The sequence below is a fragment of the Coturnix japonica genome, chromosome 18, assembly GCF_054131305.1.
Source record: "Coturnix japonica strain WE chromosome 18, WE-NBRP24, whole genome shotgun sequence".
NCBI lineage: Eukaryota > Metazoa > Chordata > Aves > Galliformes > Phasianidae > Coturnix > Coturnix japonica.
The window spans coordinates 11,552,519-11,576,612 of NC_140680.1; the positions used below are offsets into that span (position 1 = coordinate 11,552,519).

A 24,094-nucleotide genomic window follows, 5' to 3' on the forward strand; every position below is an offset into this window, starting at 1 on the left:
GTGGGTGCCCCATCCATGGAGGTGCCCAAGGCCATGGATGGGCTTCAGCAACCTGAGCCGGTGGGGGGCAGCCAGCCCAAGGCAGGGGTTGGGACTCCAAACAAAGCCTTTCCATGATACCCTGAAGACTGCTTAGCTGGAGTTGTTGCATGGCACAGGCAAATGAAGGCTTAATATCAGATGAAGGATGCTATGCTAATAAGAAAGTTATTTTGCAGATTGGTATTTTGACTTTGCTTTCCATGAAGTCTGTTGCAATTCCTAGTGCACATTTCTTTTGGAAGGAACACATGATGAATTGAATAATTTAGCTTATAATTTTATGAGGCTCCAATATTTTTTGAATAGTCAGCAGAATCCTTCCTCAGTTGTTTGGAAGCTTAAGGGGTTTAGAAAGTTCTTCCTTGGAGATAAATAAGCTGTCAATTCATGACGAAGAAAATCAAACTTGTGCTGTTGATTTTGGCTGTGGTATTTGCGAAAGTATGAGGGAAATTTCTGCAGAGTGGTGGAGCAGTCCATGTGTTAGCATTTAGCTTTCCAATGCCACATTGTGTCTGTGATAGCATTTCTAAAAGGTAAACAGAAATGTCAAAATAATGAAAATAACAGATTAACCATTCAGATTTTTAGGTTTTTTTTTTTTCTTAAGTTAGAAATCAGATCTATACTGCAAATTAATAGAAAGCCAGGTTCCAAAAGCTGCTTATTACACCACTTGTCTGCTTTTTGTGCTTTTTCTTTCCTTCCCTTCTTCTGAAGGCCTTTTTCAGACTTCACCAGATTTGGATTGTGAAATGTCTAAACAGAGGTTCTAAACAGAAACCTGGGAGGTATAGAAAATATGCCAAGAGCAAATTAGTTTACTTAGTTCATGACTTTAATACACCCTTGCAATTAGCAGAGTATTTCCTCTGGACTTGTGGTCTCATGGCATGCGTTTCTGCTCATGATTTTTCACTCGCTGCCTTTAAATGAGAAAAAAACAAACTCAACAGATCTGCTTTGCTGTACCTGCATGCACCAGGAATTCGATCACGTTTAAGATCATTATCTGACTCAAAATTTAGCATCTCCTAATGCTATAAAAAGAGAGAAAAGGCTGAGGTAGGAGGTGGGTGCAGACAAAGAAGAATTAGGCTGCAAAACCCACCTGTGAAACCTCTCCCCCCCAGAACATGTGTTTCTCAGGGGTATTACCCACTGAGGGCTGTGTTCTTCAGGTTCTTCTGCTGGAGAAATGCACCTATTTGCTGAGTGTGTTATTATAGTCAGGGTGATAAAGGATGCTGAAGGCAGCGATTCCTGTAGATGCTGTATCTTCCCCAACAAGTATCCCAAACCATTCTGACTCCCAGGTACAGTGTCCCCCCACTTCCTTCAACCTACTTCCCTTTCTTCCCAGTGCCAAAACCAGAAGCAGCTCCTGTTCAAACTACATCTCCCAGGGCTGCCTCTGTGCTCCTCTTCCCTCCCTGGAAAACATCTGCAACCCACCTCAGTGCTGGCACCCACAATTGCAGTATCTTGACCCAGTGTGACACAACCCCTCTCCCTCAAATCCCCAACCTGCCCACAAACCCCCCGCAATGGCAGCTTGACCCTGGCTGACACAATTGCCCCTTGTGTTTGCCAAACCCACAAAATTATAGAGGTCATGCAGGAAAAGACAGCGAGAGGGGTGAGTTCGTGCTCTCTTTGCCGTCTGTGACACTGTGACCCTATTCATGGGCACATCCTTCCAGGAGACCTCGGCAGCCTGTCTGCAGTGCATCGTTTTAAATTGCAGCCTTAAAGATCCTTTTTTTAGATGCGAATGAAAGACTCAATTAGAGTTTAAAAATAAAATTTAAAAAAAAAAAAATAAAAAAAGAGGCAACAAAAGTATTAAGATTAGTAAGAAACATCTGATGTTGTCTTCTTAGCCTGCTCATTTTGCTCCGTTTTCAAGTCTTGTTCTTTATTTCTCATGTGTCCCTATGGATTACCACGCACCCAGAAGCAGTAGGGTCAGATATGTTTGCGTTTGTGAATCTTTAAGCTATCGAAGGTCTGTTTATCTTTGGTATAGAAGAGTTTATCTGATGGTCATTCAGCTTCCAGCCCAGTTTCTTTTAATAGTCAGTGGTGTTCCAATTGTGTATGTTAGTTTTACCAGGCAGAGAATGGGTGAAATTCAGCATACTCACTTCCATAAAGTGATCTGTGAACTGATTGGACAGATGATAACACACTTTCCAAAATACAAATTCATGTAAATATCTGTATATGTATTTGTGGTAGCATGTATCCATACGTGCACATGTGTCTCTTTGTGATGCTGGTTTGGGAGCAGAGTTTGGGGATCCCCTGTGTTGGGCTTCATTTCACTGCAGGCGCCTGGTGCTGTGCTCCATACCTGGAGGTTTTCTCTGGGCTTGCTAATACAGGGAAATTTACTGGCATAATTATACCCATATAATTATGCTGGAGTAGTTATACAGCTGTAACTCCCATGTGAATGCTCTTGTGCTGCAATAATAGTGCCCATATGGGAACTTATACCAGTACGAGCTATACTTGTGTATCTCTAGGGGTAAATATCTCCACGTAGGCAAGTTGTTGTGTAGTGCCAGATTTTGCAGACCAATGTACTCAGTCTGCAGTAAGCTCTTGCAGGCCTTTATTTTGGACCTCATTGTTTGCTTTATCAACCACATTTTGTGCATGTGAAAAAGTTGTTTAGAATTTCTGCTAGAATCGTAGGAAAGAAATACACATTTTCTCTCACCAGTAAAACATTTTTTATTCTGCCATCCCTTTATTTATTTTTTAATGTCTTTTAATACACAGAAATACAGATGTAACTTCTGACTTCTGAGATGAAGAATTTTTTGGGGGTGTGCTGAGGATCAGATATAAGCCATGTCTGGAAGCAATACTTGGCCAACAGCTGTGTGTGTGTGTGTGTGTTCATCTATCCATGATTCATTCTGAGGGCTGTTTTAGCCTTCATAAAATATTCATGCTGGTTGTGCATGGTTCTATAATTGCCATCTCAGGCCTTGAATTATTTATAGGTTGTACTGTTCACATAGTCTCATTTACTGATAGAGAAGATAACACTATACAAGAGGATCCCAAACACTCTAATGCCTGTTACTTTGCATTAAGTAGTGGAATTATATTACTGTAGGTGTAAAATGCTGGCCTTTTTCTCCTCTCGCTTTAATATATCATTTTTGTATTTATAATATGCTAATTGTTGAGATGCTGTTAAGCCTCATAATTCCTGCAGAGTTTTGCAGAAATCAAGATGTGGTTGAAATGATTTAGCTCTTGATCCCAAAATGATTGTTCTAAATCCACCTCCCTCCCTTCCCCCGGTTCTAACACCCAGAATAATTTATTGAAGTGATGTATGAGTACACATGCATACCTGGGCTCCTTTGTTTTACACTATTGATCACTTCGTGCATCTTAACTGCTAACAAACATGCAGCAGCCTGGCTAATGCCAGCACTTCACCAAGTGTATTTTCAAGTTCATTGTACCCAATTAAACACTGGCTATGAATTCATTATGAAAAGTTATCTTTCCCCATCAATTTTTCCATTCTTCCTTTCTGTGATTAATTCTGTCAGCTTTTCTGACCTACTTCTGACTTTGTTTTGTGTTTTTTTTTTCTTTTTACTGAATGTGTAGAATTCTATCAGTTTAGCTCAGACAGACAGTGAGTTCACTTTGAATTTCCATCCCCTGCTCAGTTTTTACTTTATTTACTTTCTGAACCAAACGTCATTTCCAAGTGGAAAATGCAGCCGAGTAAGGCTTTATTATTATTTTAATCCTTCTACTCTTTTCTAATTGGAAGAAATAATTACTGAAGTAGAAACTCAGGGCCAGAATACTTGTTTGTGTACTGGAGTGCCTTCCCTTCTTTTCCCAAAAGCATTTGTATGAACTTGTTAAGTCGATTCTTTTCCTCCCCTATGGAAAGAGAATATTGGCATTACCTTAACTCACATGAGGGCTATAGGGACTAAGTACATAAAGAATACAAATTGTCCCTCTGCTGTAATAAGGCAGTGCAAACACACGGGAAAGGCAGAGTGATGAAGTTATATAAGTCTATGATGCCACTGAAATAGCATGGGATCATAGGATCATTAAGGTTGGAAAAGACCTATGGGATCATCTGCTCCAACTGTCTACTTACCACCCATGTTGCCCACTACACCATGTCCCTTGGCACCACATCTGCCCTTTCCTTGAACACCTCCAGGGACAGTGACTCCACCACCTCCCTGTGCATCCTGTGCCAGTGCCTGACCACTCTTTCTGAGAAGAAATTCTTCCTAATATCCATGCAAAGCACACCTAGCCAATGCTTTGTAGAGATGCTGGTTCACACATGCAGGTGGTGAGGAGAGCTCTCTAAAGCCCCTCATTTCAGTGCACATCATTCCACTCCTCACACCAGGATTAGGAGAGATGCTCCTCCAGCTGAGTTCCTGTGCTGGGAACCAGTCCCTGAGCAGCAGCAGCAGCACCCTCAGCTCCAGCTGGATGGCCTGGGCTGCTCCTGGCCTCCTGTGCCACCACCTGAGTGTTCCAGTGAGTTGTTTGGCACTGAAATCCCTGACTGTGGGCTTCAGATGTGTCCCTGTGTCTGTAGTTGGCACTGGGCTGAATGTTGCTTTGCAGTGCCTTGCTTCATTCTGGGCTCTTCACAAGGCTGGGTGACCTCTGAAGTTTGAGGAGGGAGGAGCCAGAATGGTGGCTTAGCTGTGATTATAGAAGGAGCATCTCTGTGCAGGGGAAGTTTGAGAGCAGGAGGCAGCAAAACTGAGGAAGTTTTAAGATGTACCTCCCTTAAAGGCAAGGAAGGTGTGGATGGAGGCAGCTTTAGGGTGAAGCCAAAAGGAACTGCCAGGAAAAAAATAAATAGAGGGAGAAGAAATGTTTCTGCAAAACAAACCATTTTGGTGAACAATAAATTCTTGAGAAAATAGGTCTTTGCCTGAGCCCTTATTTTTCTTGATAATATATCATTATAAAATAAACCTTGCGACATTCACTATTCTATACAATGGACTGAATTGAAAATAGCTGTGTATTTTTTTTGTTCTTTCTGTACGGTTTCTTGAGCCCTATGGGTCCCTCAGAGAAGGAAACAGTGTTATTGTCATGCAGATTTCCTTTCTTCAAGATTTCAGAGATTCCATGAAGCCTTTGCAAGTAATTCAGCCTCTTGTTGCCTTTTTTTTTTCCCCTTTGGTAAATTAGAAAGCTCTCTCCAGCAGTGCAATAGCTGTATTGCAAAGCCTCCACCTTTCTTATGGCGTTCTGAGTTTTCAGAGTTAAGAGTAAAAACTTGGCTTAGCTCAGCTTGACTGTGGTGTGTGTATGTCACTGAGTTTCCCTGTTAGTTGCTCCACTCCCTTTTTTCGTTCCTTTCTGCCCATCACAGCTCAGTGTGTATGTAAGGAAAAAAAAACAAACAACCAAAGCTGAACTTTTCTCTTGTATATCGTGTACTTTGCAGTAGTACCTGGATGCCTCCGGTAGGTCAGATTTCTGTACAAATAATATAGCATTGCCACACAGAACTTATGACTGAAAGGACTAGAGAAGAGAAATGAATGACAGAGCACAGGGGAGGATGGGATTAAAGAAAAGCAGTTTGGGGGGGGGGGGGGTGTTGCTGCACAGCAGAGCTGCTCTGATGGTTTGTTTTCAGTCAGGAACAGTGGTCTCAACTTCTGTAGCATAGGTTGTTTGTTAGCAGAGAGCTTCTTGGAAGCAGAGTTTGCACTATATGATTTCAGAGTTAAGTGCTGGAATTACAATATTGCTTTTAAGGAAAGCAGTGCACATTTTTAATAGCCAACTGACAAATTTTCCATAGTGAAATTATCAAAATATTTAGTATGTTGGGGATCTTGCTTCTTCCCCCCCTCCTCTCCCCGCTTTCTGTTGTAAGAGGGCTCTGTATTGCTTGGCTGGCATGTGGTCCTGTGTTTTCAGGGTCTTTATTACCTTTCACATTGTGCAAATGGCAGGCAGCTGGGACGTGAGGCATCGCTTACCTTTAATTGGTCAACTAGCCTTTGCTGTTCTGCTCCACATGCTGCCGTGCCGTGGCTGACCTCTGGTTGTACTCCACCACGGTTTCCTTCAGCGCCGGCTATTGCCCAATTACGTAGAGTGCAGGAGCAGTGATTCTCAAGCCTTTGAACAAATTTTTACCCTATCCATTAGTCCAGAGGTGTGGACTACCTAAAGAAGCCCGTACACGACCTAGAAAAACAAATTGGTAAGTGTGCTTCTCTCACTGATACTGCCTGTACTGAATAATTTTCTTAGAGGCATTAAAAAAAACCCTCTATGAAATCCTAAATCGTTTCTCTCTTTATATTTCAGAAGTCTTTAAAAGTATCTGAGACTTTTTTTAATGCCAACAATACATGAGACAATCCTGGATATGTGTGACACTTTCTAAAAAGTGTCTTTGTTTTTATCTATCCTTACAGTACCTGTGTGATAGGGAAGTGTCATGATCCCTATTTTAAAGATGGGAAGAGAAGACACAGAGAGATTTAAAGCTAGATTTTTAAAGGTGTTTTGACTTCTAAAGATGCAGTAAAATGTGCAGTAGGACTTTCAAGAGGGCTTAATTGCATCTTTAGCAGCTTAAAAGCGACTTGGGGGCTTACAAAGTATGCCAAGCAGAGAAAGGAATCTGGGTCTTCTGTGTTCTGGTCTAGGACTTTAACCATTGGGTGGCTCTTCCAGGATGGAGTGATTTGGGAAAGAAGCACGGTTTTTTTTGCACCCCTGTTCACTTTTGCTGCTTCAACAAAACGTGGAAGCAATGAGTCACTGCAGCTGATGTTAAGCAAGGAACAAACCTTTGTCAGTGGTTGAAACCTCAAGTGTTTTGAATACTGCTTAATTGTATAACTTTTGGAGGGTGGCATTCATAGAGGTTAATATTCCCCATTCTGTAAGAAGGTATCTTTCAAGGGGGTGTTTGCACAACGTAGCCCTGGAGCACAGTGGAAAAGCCCAGTCAGGATGCTGGCCATCTTCCATAGAGGATACAGAAAGACAACCTTTTTCCAAAGACAAATTGGAGCACTTGGGTTGGGCTTCTGCCCAGAGAAGCCCATCTCTGTCTGTACTGCCTGGTGGAAAAGTTGGGCCAAGCCTACCAAATTTATCTGGCAGAGGAGCTCTTGGTGCCCCTGCTGCTCAGTTTGCTCTTTGCTATTTCTTCTTAAGAGGGGAGTTTAAATCTCAGTACCTGTGCTATGTTCCTGTAAGGGAAACTGTTGATCACAGCCTGAACCTCTGATTAACCATCTGAGGCAAGTGACGAGTCAGCTGTGGGAGCACAGGTGAAGGTAATTAAGCTGTACCTTCAGAAGGGGCAGAGCTTGGCTGTGATCCCATTTAAGGGCTGACCACCACTAAGGTAGCATCTCTTTCTGGACATCACTTCTTCATGGAGTTTTTGTGGCAAACCTCAACATTGGTGAGCACCCATTTCAACTGAACACCTCAGCACTGGTGAGTCTTTTTCTTAGATACCCTCTGGCTATTTACTCTGTAATTACAACTATACACTTGTATTATTCCAACTACACAGTTCCAAATTCAGTGCGATGTATCTGTGCAGGGATCTCCAGTCATGGCATTGCTGGAAGGGCAGCCCTCCATCTGTGGAGGGTTCAGCTCAGTGGGCTCAGACCCAGTGACACACAAATATCTGGGTGGTTTTTACTTGATCTGTGCAGGGAACCTTTTACCAGGTCCAGAATCCTCTCAAGAGTTTTTGGGTTTCAGACCAGGTTTAAAAAACAAAAATCAAAGTCTCTGAGCTATTTGTGGGTCAGTGTTCTAAGTGATCAATCAGCTTTTAAATCTACTGCAAATAATGTTTTAGACTTAACGTTTTTAAGTTTGCAAGCAAGTCTTGTATTTTATCAGGCAAGGATGCTTTTGTTTACAGACTGTCTAAAGAAGATGTTTTAATACACTGTTTTTTCTGCTCATATTTTTTCATATTGCTGAGCCCTCGGCTGTGACTCTCCCACAAGTTTCTGTTTGCTGCTGTTGCTCCCAGGCTGGCTGTGGGTTCAGCATTCACATCTCAGTTACACTTTTCACATTACTGCATGTATTTGAGTATGTCTTATTTCATGGGGAATCTGCTGCTGTAACATGGGGTGCATCAACGATGTAAAAGAGAACAGAAGGATGAATGGGGCTTTGCCATCAGGAAAGCCTTGTTACAAGGCCAAAGCAGGGATCCTGCTCTGTGATTTGTTAACATTCAGGTCTCCTAGGGGCTAAGAGCTCATCTCTCAGAGGTCGTTGCTCTGTTTTGTCTTTTTTCCTCCACTGCTGACAAACCAGTTGAGCTCTATAAAAGTTGCTTCCAGTAATAACTTCCCTCCTGGCCACAATGTGCATTTGCAACATGCAGCTTTATTACTGCATACAGTACTTACTGCAGCCGTATGCAGACCCAGATGTCTTTCATCAATCCTGAACCTGCTGCAGCTGTAACCAAAGTAACCAAAAAGACCCCAGTGTTTTCCTGGTACTTTCCAGTGCTTACACTTTGAGCAGGAAAACATCAAGAAGTACATTAAAAATTAGCTGTATGTCACAGCTACTATTTCTCTCCATGTCTTCAAGCTGTGAATAATTCATACCATTAAAAAAAAATAAAAATTAGTTTTGCTCAGAAAAAAAAGTTATCCAACAAAACCTGCTGGTGTTGTGCCACTCATCTGCAGCTCAGCAGAGTGTTTTGCACTGCGAGTCTGTGGTGTTTCATTTCTGAAAGCACTGAGCATGGAAGTATTACAGGTGCTCAGAGTAATTGTAAATCCAGCTCGGCCCCACCTGTGTGTATGATTGTTCTAGAAACTTAGTTGGCTTGAGGTAACACAGGTGAAACTGTAACATGATACATTCAATAGAGAGATGTTTGTTAAACTTGCTGGAGAACCAAATCTACAATCCCATACAGTATATAGTGTACGTATGTGTATATGAATGGGTATGATATGTACTGATAAAATGGAATGACCAAATTAAAAAGCAGTCAGCACCAAGATATATAAAATATGCTTATAAAAACATATGCAGGTGCGTATTCTTTGCTCTATACACCATTTCCACACATAGTATGTGAGCACGCATGCCCATACGTGTATCTATGTGTTGCTGTACTCCGCAGTGTGTAGATTATAGTTTGGAAAGAAATCATCCTCCGTCATTCGTCACTGCCGAGCTGCAGCAGACCAGGCCAGCACATCATTTGTTAACAGTGACAAAGCCACACTCATAAACGCCGACATGTTACATTAATTTATAGGCACTGAGTGACTTATTAAATGTGACGTGTGAAATATAACAGGGCCCAGTATGGATGATTAGGTTTTGGGCTTTGAATTGTTGACAAGGCAGGGGTAATGAATTGTGGGACACAAGCTAGTATGTTTCTCCCTCATTAGTCAGTATTAGCTGCATTAATAGTAATAATTGGATATATTCATCATTTAAAATGTTTTAATAAATGTTTGAACAGCACCTGATCTAGGCTGTCAAATATTAGACTGGAAGGTTTGTGATGGGAGAAAAATTACGCTGCTCCTTCTGCAGAGATTTATACAGCCTAAGGGGTGCTGTTTGCTGCATCCTTTGAGGACTAATGGGTGGGGATGGTTTGGAAATGCCTCTCACGCATTCAAGAAAGACGTTTCCTTTTCATCCTGTAGACTTCTTGGGGCTGAGATCAGGTCTCCAAGATGGGATCTGAGCTGGTTATTTCTGGTCAGGTGAGAACCTCTATATGGAGTTCCACAAAAGGTGTGGCAGTTTCCATCCAAGTTTGTGTTTCACTCCTCTACAAAGGCATCTCCAGCCACTGAATTGGAGTGCAGGCACTGCCTGGAGCACAGAGATGTTCCAGTCTGGGGGTCTGGCTTGGAGTCATCAGTGCTTTGAGCAATCAACTTATTTAATACTTCAGAAAATTTTCTGCCTGAATATCTCAGAAGTACAATCTTCCCTGAGATGAACCCAAGAGATTTTAGTGGGTGTTCAGCCAGCCCCACGTTCATTCTTGGTTTACATATCCCAAATGCATTATTGCCTATGACTCAATACAAAGCATCCCTTTATTAAAGTAGAAAAGGTCATTATTTTGTGATCCTTGGAAGTGGAAAGAACCAAAAACTGTTGTCAAGGAGTGCAGGCTGTGTTTGTCTGTTGCTTTAAAAAGAGATGTGTAGGTGAATGCTAGAAATGTGCCTTCGGAGTGAATGGCTGGGCATCAAGAAGACCATGACCAGTTGCAAAAAGAATCATACCAGTCTGAAACTTCTAACACGCTGCCTGGCTGTACCCAGTTGTGTAATGAAGCCCATTTTTTTTTTACAAGCAACCTTCAGAATATAGAAAAGCAAAACCACATGGAGTTATTGGCACTGCATCACTAGGCTGACAATTTTTATTTTAAAAGAGGATCCTCTATGGAAAAGCTTTGCTGCTGTGGGAAGCAGTGTTTGGTGGCTCAGTAGGTGGTACGCTTCCCTTTCAGATGCTACTGAAGAGGTGTCACACCGGGGAGTGCTGTGCTGGTGCAGGTGCTGTCTTTCAGGAGAGGCACAAAGTCAAGTGTCTGACCACCTGTAGTCGTAACAAGTCCCAAGACGTTTTCTGCAAGGATAAAAGTTTTCTCCTCAGTGTCCTTGCTAGTTCCAGCTACAGCTGCCTGTACTGAGCATCAGGGATCTTAAAGATGAAGGGATCTTCATGCTCTCCTAAATACAGTGAAGCCAAGTCTGCTTATTTATATCCATGAACTCACTCTGTAAAATGTTGGTGAAAGACTCAGGAGGTGCCAAGGCTAAAGCTGGATGTAGACAGCTCCAGGGCAGCTGAAAAGCTTCACTGCAGAGGCAAGAATAGTGCATTCACTTTGTACTTATAGTGATTCTGCTCAGTCCAAGTAAACTTTGAGCGGAGAAACTTCTTGTAATCTGGATGATTCATAGTTCTGAACTCAGAGATATGTTGCTTTGTTTAACAGATGCCAAACTCGCATGCAACTTACTTAGGTAATGTGCATTTAACTGTATTTTCCTTCTCATTTTGAATCAAGCCTGGAGTATTATTTTGTCAGGGTTGTCTGTTGGTTGGTGGTGATTATTGACAAGGTGATGTGAGAATATTTTAGCACTCGATTTAATGCGTCTCATTGTCACTGTAAAGTGGTGCTTCAAACTCCCTCTTAATTTTTATTTGGAGATTGAGTGGGGAGTTAAAACTTGGTACTGTACTCTTAGCAAGTGAGATTCACCAAGCCTTTGTGTATATGGCTGTGTTTTTATTTCCTGTATTGGTTAACTCTGGACCTGAATCATCAGTTCACCAGAAAAGATGAAAATTAATGTTTTCTCTAGATTTATGGTAATATTTCTGAGATAGGGCCCTGATTTCATCTTCTATTTATAATCTTCTTGCATTGTTTGGCCAGCCATCCCGCAGGATTTCAGCCTTTCCATTAGTGAAATGTATATATGTTACAGAACAGTTAGTATGTTTCAGCATTTAAGCCAATTATTATGCAATTAGGTCTTAATAGAGAAGTCTTTAGCGCAACTTTGTGGTAGCTGCAGAACTGAGCACAAAAAGAGCAATCAATATCCTGTACCCATGTGGCATTCTTGATGGTTTTAAGCTGTTTGTCTAAGTTAGAAAGATTTTGGGTGAGATTCGTTAGTTATTTTTACACTAGGGAGGAAATATTTTTTTCCAGGGAGGTGCTAGAAGGGGCCAGCTGTGAGGTTTTGCTCATCCTTTTTAGTCTTTGCCAGCTGCCAGCACAATTGTTCTCTAAAGAAGAATGGTAGAATATGAAAAAAAAAGAGAGTGAAAAGTTGTAAAGTTGCAAGCAGTTCCTAGTTCATTACATTCATTGTGGCTTTTGTTGGTACAGTGTCGATGAACAAAAACTTCTGCCCTGGCACGCTTACCTCGTTGCTTGCTGTAAACACACATTTTCCTGTTGCTAATGCTATTCTCGTTACTCCATGGTGATACAGAGAAATAAAAGCTATGCGGGATTTATGTAGGACTTTGCAAATCCTCATGGAGTGTGTTTTGTGGATATGAATCCCATTGATCATGGGTATAATCCCTGTGTTCACACAGAAAGGCATCCTGGTGCCAGCAGTGTCCAGCTGATGTCCTTACCTCACCCCACCTACGACTTTTGATTGTAATACTACTCCAGTTTAGGACATTTGGCTTTGTCCTTCAGCTTGGGTACCCTCACTGAGGGACTGACAGCGTGGTCAGGCCACGCTTCTTGTTTGCTGCATCATGCTTCTGGATGGGTGCAGAAGACAAGTTCATAGCTGCAGGCTATAATGCCTTTTCGTGCCTCTGAGAGCTTTATTCTCCTGAATGTCCTGAAACAATGGCAACCCCTGAGTGGAACGTGCAGCCCATGGGCAGGGGCTCAGGGCAGCATTTAACTTTGTTCTGCAGCATTTTAATGCTTGAACTTTCCTTGTATAAAGAGAAAGCATATACATATCATACATACATTTGCATTATGTGACTGTGTGGCTAATGCTAGACTTGCTCTCACTGATTTCTTTAAAGCCTCCTTTTAACTAGATTTCTTTTGCAAGAGAAACAGATTCTTTGTTATTTTTCTGTAAACTTTATCTCATTGTAGATCCCCTTTCAGACTGTCTTTCCTCACTCTGACCGCAATCCCAGTTTAGGTTCAAATCACTAGAAGTTGTAATGACTTGATAACGTTGTTTTTTCTTTCTCCCTTACGTAAAGTCCTTCCCTGCTGTTTCTTTACTTGAAACAAACTCTTCATTTTTTCTTTTTGAAACATAAATTATCTGTCGAGGGGTTGCACTCAATCCTTCAGAGCGCTGACACTTCCCAAGTTCTTCTATGTAATTATGCAGCTGAGTCAGGTGAAGTAATTTGCACTCCTCTTCAGAGCAGGGCTGTGTGAAACAAGATTTATCATTTCATTTCTAAGTTGGCTGTTGCTGTTACAGTTCCACAGAGGATTTGGTGATGCAAAAGCTGGGGCTGAGGTGTCATCCCAGCACTTAATGCCGTGGTCCTGTTTCCCCGGGGCTGGAGACTCCTTGGATTTGTATGTTGTTAATGATTTGGAAACGTGAACGAGCTCGATTGCTTTCTTCATTTCTGATGCACCTCTGCTTCACCCTTGGCATATGTTGTGCATTGTTGGAAATAAGAGACTTACAGGTGCCTTCCTTTGACCTTTCTTTCTTTTCAGGCCATGAGTCCTATGCATAAGACTGGTCAAATATTCCCATCTCAGTCCACACCTCCCGGCTTTTATTTATTTATTTTTATTTGTTTTTCATTGTGCCTTTTCCACTTACAAGAAAAATCTTGAAAACAAAACCTGGGTGAGTTTTGAGCCAGGTCATGGGGAAGAATGCTGTTAGAACTACACCAGCACCTTGCCTGAGCATTGCAGGAGACCTCTGCTCAGAGGGGTTTGGAGTAACACTCCATATCTCTCAGTACAGGATCTTTTCTCTGTGTTGCTGATGCTCTGGCCAGAAGGTATCCTGCTCCCACATGTCCCATAAATAGCCTGCCCTGCTGGGTTTGGCAGTTTGGATGGTCACACTGGTGTGTCAGTGTTATTTAAGGGTGTGAGATTATTTGAGAAATCATTGATTATTGTACATGCAGCCAGGTTGCACACAACTTTATGTGCAAGCTCCTTATGTGCTGTAGAGCATTCGTGTGCTGATCTGGGAATAGCATGCAAGAGAAAAGAAGTGTCTGTTTCCCACACATGAAATATGTACCACGTGAATCTTTATAACTTTCCCAGCAAGTGGATGAAAGGAACATGTCATCAGCACCCTTGGCTCCAGGTGATGAGTTTTAGAGTCCCACATCTGCTAAGAGAGAAGCAGCTTCAGCTGGCTGGATTAGCACTGCTCTGCAGCATACAGGGGCTGCGATGCCACCGATGCTTTTCGGTAACAGTGCTAAAGTTACAGTAGTTTACCATGAGGTAGCAGGCAACCAAATACTCATATCGTATGACAATAACAGCAGTGCTGTTATCTGTCATCGCTTACACTGAACAGAGGTTCTTTTAGCAGAACTATGGCCCTGGGAGGGCTGCTAATTCAATGGCATTGTGTGAACTATGACAGAGTGCAGAGATGGTTTAGATTTTTTCCAGTGGCTGGATTGTAGCATCCTTAGTAAAATCAGAAATATCCCACCCACTTTTATAGTCCGGTCTGTGAGAGGTCAAATAGGTGAAAAGTGGAGACAGAGCAAAATGAAAAGTAGTTCAGTTGAAACAAATCATTTGAATATCGGTTCTTTTAGTAAATAAATTCTGTTGGTTATGTGACTTTACGCACTGCAGTGCTGGAAAGTCTGTCACCATTTCAGCGAAAGCATTGGCCCATCAGCTCGTAAAGAGCAGGCGGTGATTTGAAGCAGGCATAGAAAGGCAGAACTGGGGGTTTCTGTGCTGGGTAAGCAAACAACTGCTCTGCACGGAGCATAGGAGCGCGGCTCTGCTGCCTCTGTGCTGTCACGGAGTGCAGTGAGTACTGCGCAGTCATCCTGCATCGTGCCATCAGAACCCACACGCACTGCATGTACTATGTACATAGATGGCAGAAACTCCTTCCAGCCCTTCTTATGGCAGGAGGGTGGCTGAAATCTAATAAAAAGTTTAGATAATGGATCTGAGTGCAGGTAAGGATATATATGAGAAGTCACGTTTTCACAACTTTAAGGAAAAAAATATATTAAAAGGTCAGATCTGGGGCAAAATGAAATGATGGAAGCTGAGCACTCAAAGCTGCCTATGGACTACTTATGTTTTGTTTAGTGCTGTTACTATTTGGTGGTGTTATTCTTTCCTTATTAAAAAACAAGGGAGAAGGAACCAAAACCATCTCTGGGGGATTTTAACTCATTCATGGGCAAAAATGCCAAACACAAATTCCCAAAGTACTGTAAATTTCTCTAATGCGTTTTAACTCAGTATTAGGGAGAATTCTGTAAGGTGCAAGGTGAAACAGTGATACGCTGTGCAGAACGTGCAGACCTGAGGAAAAGCAATTGAAAGCACTTGGTATAGCAAGCAGTGGGTTATTTAAGGCTGTTTTGGGCAGTCCTACCGTCTGATTTGGTGATTACATGGATGCCTCCTCACCTGTTTGCTGTGTTGAACTGAGTGTTTACTGTGTTGGTAGCAGTAAAACCCAGCTATGCCAGCTCTGGGAGTCAGAGCGAGTTTATAGAAATAATACAGTCTATTCTGTTTCTGTTATTATGGCATTGCCTGAAGAATCACAGTCAATAGATTCGGGCTGCTTGAGGCTTATTCTCTCTGTCACATTGCCTTTCTTGGACCTTTTCTGTAGTTCAAGGGGGAAATCAGTATTTTCTAGTTAAATAAATAATTTTCCAGGATTTTAGTTTTGGCTTTTTTCTTTTTTCCCTTAGTGGCTGCTTAGCATCCTATAAATACAAAATACACGTCGGATTCAGCTTCATTTTTAAGTCACTGAGTGAGAATGCTGAATCCAGTGAGAGGAGATTTGGGATTTTCTTTCTTCTTCTTCTTAATTGGGATGTTTGACAACTCAAGAAGGTTGTTTAGAAAAGAGTTAGACGATTGTATCTGGTGTTTAATTTCTCCTCTGCAGAATAAATTTCCTGTTGTAAAAATGCCACAAAAGGTGGCTACTGCTGTTTATTGACTGAAGAGCCAAGCAAAATCCAGCTGTGAACATGTAGGTAACAGGAGGTTTCCCCCATGCTTATATTTGATTTCCATGCACAACCTCATGCTGGTAGATACAAATGTAAGGCTCAATTTTTCTTCTGTGAATGAGGGGTACTTGACATGGCCAGTTTATTGCATGTGAAAAGGTCTGTGAGTTCAAATACAAACAGAACAAACCCCCAAACCTGAAATGTTACAACAGTGGATTAATTAATGAACATGAATTTGTATATTTCAAATAATAAGATTTCTTTTCCTCCCCTCTTTCTGCAATTATTAGCTGGGTTGAGCTCAATTTTTTATTAAGTGTCGAATTTTCCATTATTTTGACACCTTTTCTTTGGCAAACTGGAATTAAAAACAAACCAATCCCTGTAAGGGAAGTTTAGAAACGTTGAAAAAGTCAAAAGATGGTGACCTGTGGGTTCACCCCTCTATTGGCTTCTGTGCAACTTCATATGCCAAGTTTTCACCAGAAAGAAATTATCCATCACAAACTCCTTGAGAAAACTGTATTTGTAGCATCCCAGTGTCCTCTTTGCTGGGAGGGCAACCACGGGAAGGATTGTGGCTGAGTTCTGCAAGGTACAGAGGTACGTGAATACCACCTTTGTCTCCAACAGAACTGCTTCTGTATTTAAATTTATGCACATATTTAGTACTCCTGCTGAATTGGTACATCATACAGAATGAGCGTGCAATCCTTTTATCTGGTGGGCAGTTGCTAATTATTGCACATATTTTGCATTTACTGATTTTGCAAACCCACATGCCCTTACTGCTGTATTTCACTCAGGAGTCTAAATTTACCCTCTTCTATCAAATGCATTTACACCACAGAAGAGCTGAGTTTTGTCAGATTTGCTTGCCCTAAAGAGGTTTAAGTTGTATCACTGGCACTTCTGGATGCCCATTGCTCTGGCTGACCTTGGCAGCCCGACAGCTGTCATATTTTCACATGGATGAACTGTTCCTGAACAACTTCTCCAATGTATTGGGAACAAACAAGCTTTTCTTCAGCATCAGGAATGCAGCAGGTCTTCCCTTTCCAACTATTTTTTTCTCCTTCCACAGACATATTTATTGTGGCAATGGCAAGAAAATCCTACTGCTGAGCTTTCGTGTTTGAGTTCCTTTAAATTTCCTTTGGGAGAGTGACAGAAGAACCAGCCCAGATCATGTCAGGACTTGCTTTCATTAACTCTTTGTTTGCTTTGATTAAACATGGGCATTAATTTATGGAGGAAGGAGGGGAATTGGAAGACGGGTGTCAGGAAGGAGTCAGCAGCAGTGGGGAGCAGGTAGAACCATAGAATCATAAAATATCCTGAACTGGAAGGGACCCATAAGGGTCATTTTTTTTTGTCTGATTTAGGCTGGAATTTTGTGTTTAGCTGGAGGTTACATTTCTGCATTGGTCCTTGCAGTTTCTTAGAGTTCTGTGGTAGGATGATGCCATGGCATGGGCTGCGTGCACACAGACTTTGATGCTTGATTCAATTTTGCAGCTGCACCGAGCCGCATTTTATCACAGCTTAGAACCTAAAATTAACCTGTTTTTCCCCAGTCTGGAGTCCCATATCCACATGGGATAAGGGATGAAGCCCAGAGCCCTTTGATTTAATAGTAATGCAAGTCAGTCAACCTAGGTCCTTCATGAAAGTTTCCATGTTTATGGACCTGAGCTCACTCCTGTCAATTTGGCTTGTGTTTCTGTGCTCCATATGCACCAGTGCTCCTCATGCCAGAGATGTCAGTAGTCAGGAACGGAGCTGGAAAATGTGTTCTGTTTGATTCATGCAAAAAGAAACTTTTGAATGGTAGCAATAACTATAATTAATGACTGAGTCTTGTGTGGCGGAAGATCTGGTGTTTAGCAGTCATATAAGTTTGGAGGGAGTTAAAGTTGAAGATTGCATTGACATTCTTCTGTTTTTCACATGTTTTTTCATCTTCGGAATGAATTTCAGGCCCCAGTGGTTAGTATTAATGCTGTATATCCTCTGCGGTTAGTATTAATGCTACACAGCCCTGCTAAATGGGGAGAATGTTAGAGCTGAAAGAAACCCCCACGGTGCAGAAGTTAGATGCAAACAAACAGAGATGGAAGTTTGTGCTTACAAAGGGCTCAGCTTTGCTGGCACTTCTCCTGGACCAGTCCCGTCAATCTAAATCTGAAATATTTGCAGAGTGAAGTGCTGCTAACGAGAGAGGCTGGCAGGACCGGACTGGAGGCGAAGAAGGCAATGGGGCAATTAGTTTCAAGCAGGACCTGAGAGATAGAGCTGAACTTCATGAGTCAAACCATGGCATTCTGCCCTTATCCTGATCTGTACGTGTCCATTTGTTTGTAATACTGGCAGCTGGAGGGTGCCAGGCCAGTCTGGGAGCTGCTCACTTCTTGCTTGGGACAGCATGAGATGAATCTAATTTCTTCTACAGCTTATTTTGATGAAGCTTCCATAAGATTTGGTGTAGACGGTGCAATTAGTTATACTTCCAAACTTTGTGTCAGAGTTTGGAAACTCCAGGACATAATTGCTGTATTTCATAGTGAGTCTCCCAGCTGCAATGCATAGTGTTTGTCCAGAGATTGAGAGCTTTCCATCTCTCTGGGAGGCTCTTGCATTGAGCCTCCAGCTGTGCATCTTATGTGTGTGGTGCTGTGGCTAGGAAGGCTCTTCCTGCCTTTGCATGTTTCATGCAATCTTTCAGTACTGATACCTTTAATTCTGCCATGTCTCAGCCTTGTCTTGGGTCGTGGTACAGCTGTAGGGCTGCAGCAGACCAAGGATGCAACTGCTGAGCCCAGCACTCAGCAGAGCTCTGAATGGTCTCACAACAAACCTTAGTGAGCATAGGCTTTATCCCACAGAATGAGTAGTCCTGAGGCTTTGCCACATAAGGGCTTGTCTGAGGTTGTAGGCGCAGGCTGACAGGGATGTCTTTACTTCCCAACAGATGGCCAGGCTTTTTGTTTCAGCAAGCAGCTTTGCGTGGAGGGGTGGTCTCTGGATCCTGCCAGCATTTTGCATGACAGGGCCAGCTTAGGGCAAGGGGGATCTGATGTCCGTGCCCTTCATAGCTCATGAACTAAATGATGAGCTGTTGACAGGAAAACCATAATCTGAAGTGTAAGATCCTGAACTCTCCCTGCTTTTTTGTTTTTCTTTGGCAGAATTAATGCCCTGTTTGCTTGTCTCTCAAAATCCATTCTGGCACGAGTACAAACCTTTGCCTGGTGGCAAGCAGTTGTCTGGATCTGAGATGCCAAGATTTGTGCTGACAGCTCCTTCTACGCAATCTGAGTCAGGCTGTCACAGCTGGCCATTAGAGGCTTAAAAAGACACACGCACGTACAAAAAATAGCACCAACTTTCAGTTATTGAAAATCAGAACCTGCCTGATGAGAAAGTGTAACAGCTTATACCACTGTTAATTTTGGTGTGAACAAACACAGTGTTTCTGAACCCCTGTTCAAGAGTGGTGTCTGTTTATTCTTATATTGATTGCTGTTGACTTGCTCTTATTTCTGAGCACAGGGGGAGAAGGGACTTTGTGGGCTGGGACATCACACTAATCCTGGGCATTGTCGCTTATGATCCCCCATGTTACTTTACTTTTCTTTAATGAAGACAGTCCCTCAGAGTTTGACATTGTCTTTGCCTGGCATGATTTTCTTGGCATGGAGGAGCAATCCCTGAAGCTCACTGGTTTGGGGGGCAGCATCCCAACTAGAGCAGGGCAAGGAATGCTGCTCATCAAAAAGGGATTTTCTGAAGCTGTTTACTCTCCACTTTTGCCTTTTCTTGTTGGCAGCATTTGCAAATTCTGCTGACTTAACATTCAGTTTGGGTGTTAAAAGATGGATGCTTGCAGAAGTTAACTTTCCAATTTCAAGCAAAGAAGGACCAAACAATCCCTTGCCTTGCTTTTTTTTTTTTTTTTTTTTTTTTTTTTTAATGTGGAGACAGGTCAGATTAACTTCTGCTTAGTCAACTAATGGTTATTGCAAATGTAACGCTGCTCTGTCTGGTTGCACTAGGTTTTAAACTTGCTGTAGGATTAAATTTTGCACAGCTGAGCTTTAGTAGGCCTTACTCTGTAGTTTATTTTGGACAAAAGGCTGATAAACTTTGGCTCTCAAGGAGAAAGCCTGGAATCTGAGACCCACCATTATTCATTGACTTGTCTTTATGAGTTTACAGTCCACTGACGCAGAACACCGAAGGAAATATTTTCAGTGAAATGTTTGCTTTTTTCTTTGGCTTTGTAAAATGCAATGTATTTTCTTAGAGATACATGTCAGGGTCACATAGCTACTTCAGTGAACTGTGTATGGCCAGGAAATAGGCAGCATTGCAAATATTCCACTTTTCCATGATGTCAGCCTTTTAACCAAGACTTTTCTGTCCTTCTCTTGGGGTTTTGGTCTTTTGCTAACCATTGCTTAAGCATCAATATTATGTACAAACAGTGTAATTGTGAAAGGGAGATTTTGATTGTATGGAATGGTTTCTGTATTTTTGTATGGAATCAAAATGTGCACACTAAATTGAACTTGTAAAACAAAATCCCATTTATATATGAGGAAATTTTCTTGGCTGACATTTTTCTTTTATTTTCTTGATGGACCACAACATGTATCTCTTACTTTCTTGCTCCATGAGTTTGGCCATTTAGTGTGAAGGAGGGACCACATCTGCAGTCTTTAATGGCCCTATTATAGCAGAACTATTTAAGTTCATGCGTACACGCTCAGACATCCTTACACATTTTTGCTGGACTGTGGCCTCTGCTCAGTGGATGGTCAGTGGTACGAATTGTCTGAGCTGAGGTTGCTAACGTGAATAAGGCTTTGTTAGACCAAACGTACAGATGTTACATTGTACTACTGTGCACCGTTTACAAGATGATAATGTCCATTTCTTTTTCTCCACAGGTTCTTCTTGAAATTTTTTCTCAAATGTAACCAAAATTGTCTAAAAAATGCAGGAAACCCTCGAGACATGCGACGATTTCAGGTCAGTGGGGCACGTTTCCTCCTTTAAAAATCAGCAGCTAACCTAAACTAACCTAGTAATAAACTGGGAGATGCTAAAATATAAAGTCACAGAATATTGCCTGAAGGACTGCTTGCCACTGCAGAATTGGGTGGAGATATTGGGGATTTAGTTCCTTTTCTTCTGGCCAAGGACATTCTTGATGGTAAAATTATCTCAATGGGAAGTGAAGCTGTGAAAAGAAAAATCAAAATGACTTCACTATTGTTTTCGGTCACAACCTGGCTTTGGGATTGTCTGTTCTGCCTGAGAAACTGTTTGCCTTCATGTAAACATACCAAACAAAGTGAGAGCTGTGTCTGTTGGAAGAGGCAGAGGAAGCTTTAAGAGTAATTCAGTAACAAAATCAGGCTCATTTCTCTGATTACGCTTAAGGATTTGTTCTTCTGCAGCTTTGAAGACTCATAAATGTGCATTAATATGATGATAGCCCATCCCCTCTTGGAAGAAACTACCACTGATTAACTTTCTCGGGATGTGATGCAGTCTTTCAGTGGGGATTTGCCTCAGGGAGCTGAGGAAGTAACAGGTTTGTCCCATAGACTGTATGGAAGAGGAAACCTCCAAAGGATGAGTGCGGCTTTCTGCAGTAGCTCACCATGTCTTTGCTTCTTTGTGGCATTTCAATTGGAAATGCTAAATGCTTTGTGAATGACAATATTACTTATATGTAGAAGCTATGCCTTTTCGTAAGCTATTTAATTGCAACAGCAGCGGAAGGTAGAAGGGTGATATTTGCCCCTACAAGCATAGATGTGCAGTAGTGAGTAGATGTGGCGACAGGGATTAAATTAATCCAAATGGAAGCTAGTTTTAACATGGCAGAGCTGCTAGCTTCTCATCTCACGTTCTTCCCTCCGTCACATTTCTCCTGTGATTTGAGAGGGCATTATCAGTGAAGGAGAAAGTGGAAAAAGGACTCACCATCATGGGGCTCCAGGCCAAGCAGTCACCCCTGGGGCCTGTCAGAACCTGCTTCGTAACATGTACACTCTGCTGGGTTTGTGCTCACCCAGCCTGGAGGCTGATTTTCATATGGTAATGCCTTTGTGTGTTCTCTCAGAACAGCAATCAGGAGCCTGTGTCGGCGAATGGGTAGGACATAGGAAAGGTTGTTGATCTCTTGACTTGTAAAGACATTCTGTCATACAAACCCAGCTTCACAGCAGTTGAGCTTTCCGTGTGTAAACAGAGACTGCTTAATTACACAGGTCATGTCAATTAGTGTGACCTTAGCATTTTCAAGAAATTAATCACTTTCAGCAGAGTGAACTGCTTATACTGTAATACAGGGTGGTATTGAAGCTTGTAGCATGCTGCTAAGTGCCCAGGCATATTGTTTTACTATAGCTGCTCTCATGTTGTGTTGTGGATTATGCTTGTTTGTTTTTCTTTTTTTCATCTTGAACTTGTTCTTTTTGCATTAGACTTCTTAAAATAGTAAGAATACTGAATCCAGTCTTCCTTTTTTATTTCTTGGCATGAAAATGACCAAGCATGAACATAGTATCTCGATAACGTGATGCACCTGGATATTTACGATGGTGTTGTATAGGAACCAAATGAAATCCAGGTCCCTGCAAAGTGAGTAGAGGGTTTGTCATCAGCTCTTTTGTGCCACTGAAGTATTCCCAATGGCTTCAAAAGTCTGTCTTAATGTTATGTTTAAGGTCTGCTTAAAAAATATTTCCAAATGCTTTCTGAATAGCAGCAAACCTTTTTTGCAGAAAAATGAAGGCTTTCTCTTCCTTTACTTTGTTCCACCTTCTATGCTGGACCGTCAAGCTGCCTGGGAGCTTGTCCATGTTTTGGCATGATATCAGTTATCTGCCTCCCGGAGTTGCTAGGAGTCATTACAACAGAACTTGTGGTTTTGGTGGGAGAAACAGTAAAGGCGAGGGTTGTGGGTTTCATACCAAATCAGGTACTGAAAAATTCCCTTCCTAATAGGTTTATTTCATGCAGCAGGGAATTGTCTAACTATACTACAATCTAAGATGGGTTAAGAAAGTGTAGGGGATGGGTAGAGTATACGTTGGTTCAGAAGACCTGCGTGTAAATTTTCACACATGTATAGAAATGAATTTGGAAGCTTTATCCCAAACGTTGTGTTACTGAACTAGTGGGATAAGCTCAACAGAAAAACAGGTAGAGGCCTGGAAAAAGATGCATTTCCGTACATGTCTGAGATGCTCAAGCTTGTGATGACTGGGTTCTGCATATCAGCAATGTCAAGTGCCAGCAGGAGTGTGTGCTGGAGTGATGCTGGCCATGGTTGTAATAGTTCTGTTTCTTTTAGCAGAAGACAGGCAAAGTCAATGCTCAATCAACAGTCAAATGCTGTTCATGCAGGGACTCGAGGCAGTTCAGTTGAGCGTTCAACTATGGTACAGACTCCCTGTTTGTTCTCAAGAAAATTACTTCATCTCTGTTTCATCAGCTCAGTTGCACAAAACACTTGGCAATGCCGCTTATTTTCTCCTTAGTCCAACCTTGTCTTTATTATTCTAAAAACCCCATGGAGCAGATGCTTGGTCTGTTTTTGTATTCTTTGTCACAATAAACTGTTGGTTTTGGTGGGATGGGCTGTAGAGCCCCAATCAGTGGTAGTAATAAGTAGGTGGTATCACGGCTGAACTCTGTCCGGATTTCATTTTTCAGAGCTGGAAACTCATTCATATAACCTAAACAGTTTCATATGTTATCGTAATTAATGAAACCCAAGTGCCCCAGTTATCTTGTTGTTCTTGTTTTAGCACAGCTGCTTGCAAACTGACACATGTCAAGTTATAATTTAGAGAAAACTTTTCAGACTGAGTCACCGCATAAAACCCTGAACATTCGTTTATTATGAAAACCTTGAAAGTCACTCAGAAATTGCCATGCTGTTCAATGCTGTTACCACAACCTCTTCCTCAGCCTAGGCTGCTAGTTTGCCTCAATGGGATGCTGCCACTCATGTTTGAATTGAAGCCACTTGTCTCTTATTGCAAATTTGCATAAGAGACAGAGATGATGCTTCATGAATCCCAGATAATGGAATTTGGACATGCAAGGCTCCATCCCTAGAGAAGGGAAAGGCGAAAAAAAAAAAAAAGACTGGAAAATAGCAGTAAGAGCTGTGGCCCAATTCAACAAGGTAATTAAGTGCCTGGCGTGGCCTTGTGCACGTGAGCAAAATGACTGAATA

The 24,094-nt window shown here is 41.9% G+C and overlaps 1 protein-coding gene across 14 annotated transcripts in view; it reads left to right on the plus strand.

Moving 5' to 3' along the window:
• EBF1 (EBF transcription factor 1) overlaps positions 1-24,094 on the plus strand; it is a 258,042-nt gene that overhangs the window by 143,398 nt on the left and 90,550 nt on the right. For 13 of the 14 annotated variants that reach the window (XM_085519284.1, XM_085519285.1, XM_015876220.3 and 10 more), the window contains one exon: positions 20,784-20,865. In XM_085519284.1, the coding sequence (XP_085375410.1) occupies positions 20,784-20,865 (82 nt within the window). Of the gene's footprint in view, positions 1-20,783; positions 20,866-22,466; positions 22,489-24,094 lie in introns of those variants that run through there. The other variant, XM_085519290.1, reaches the window with a different exon arrangement.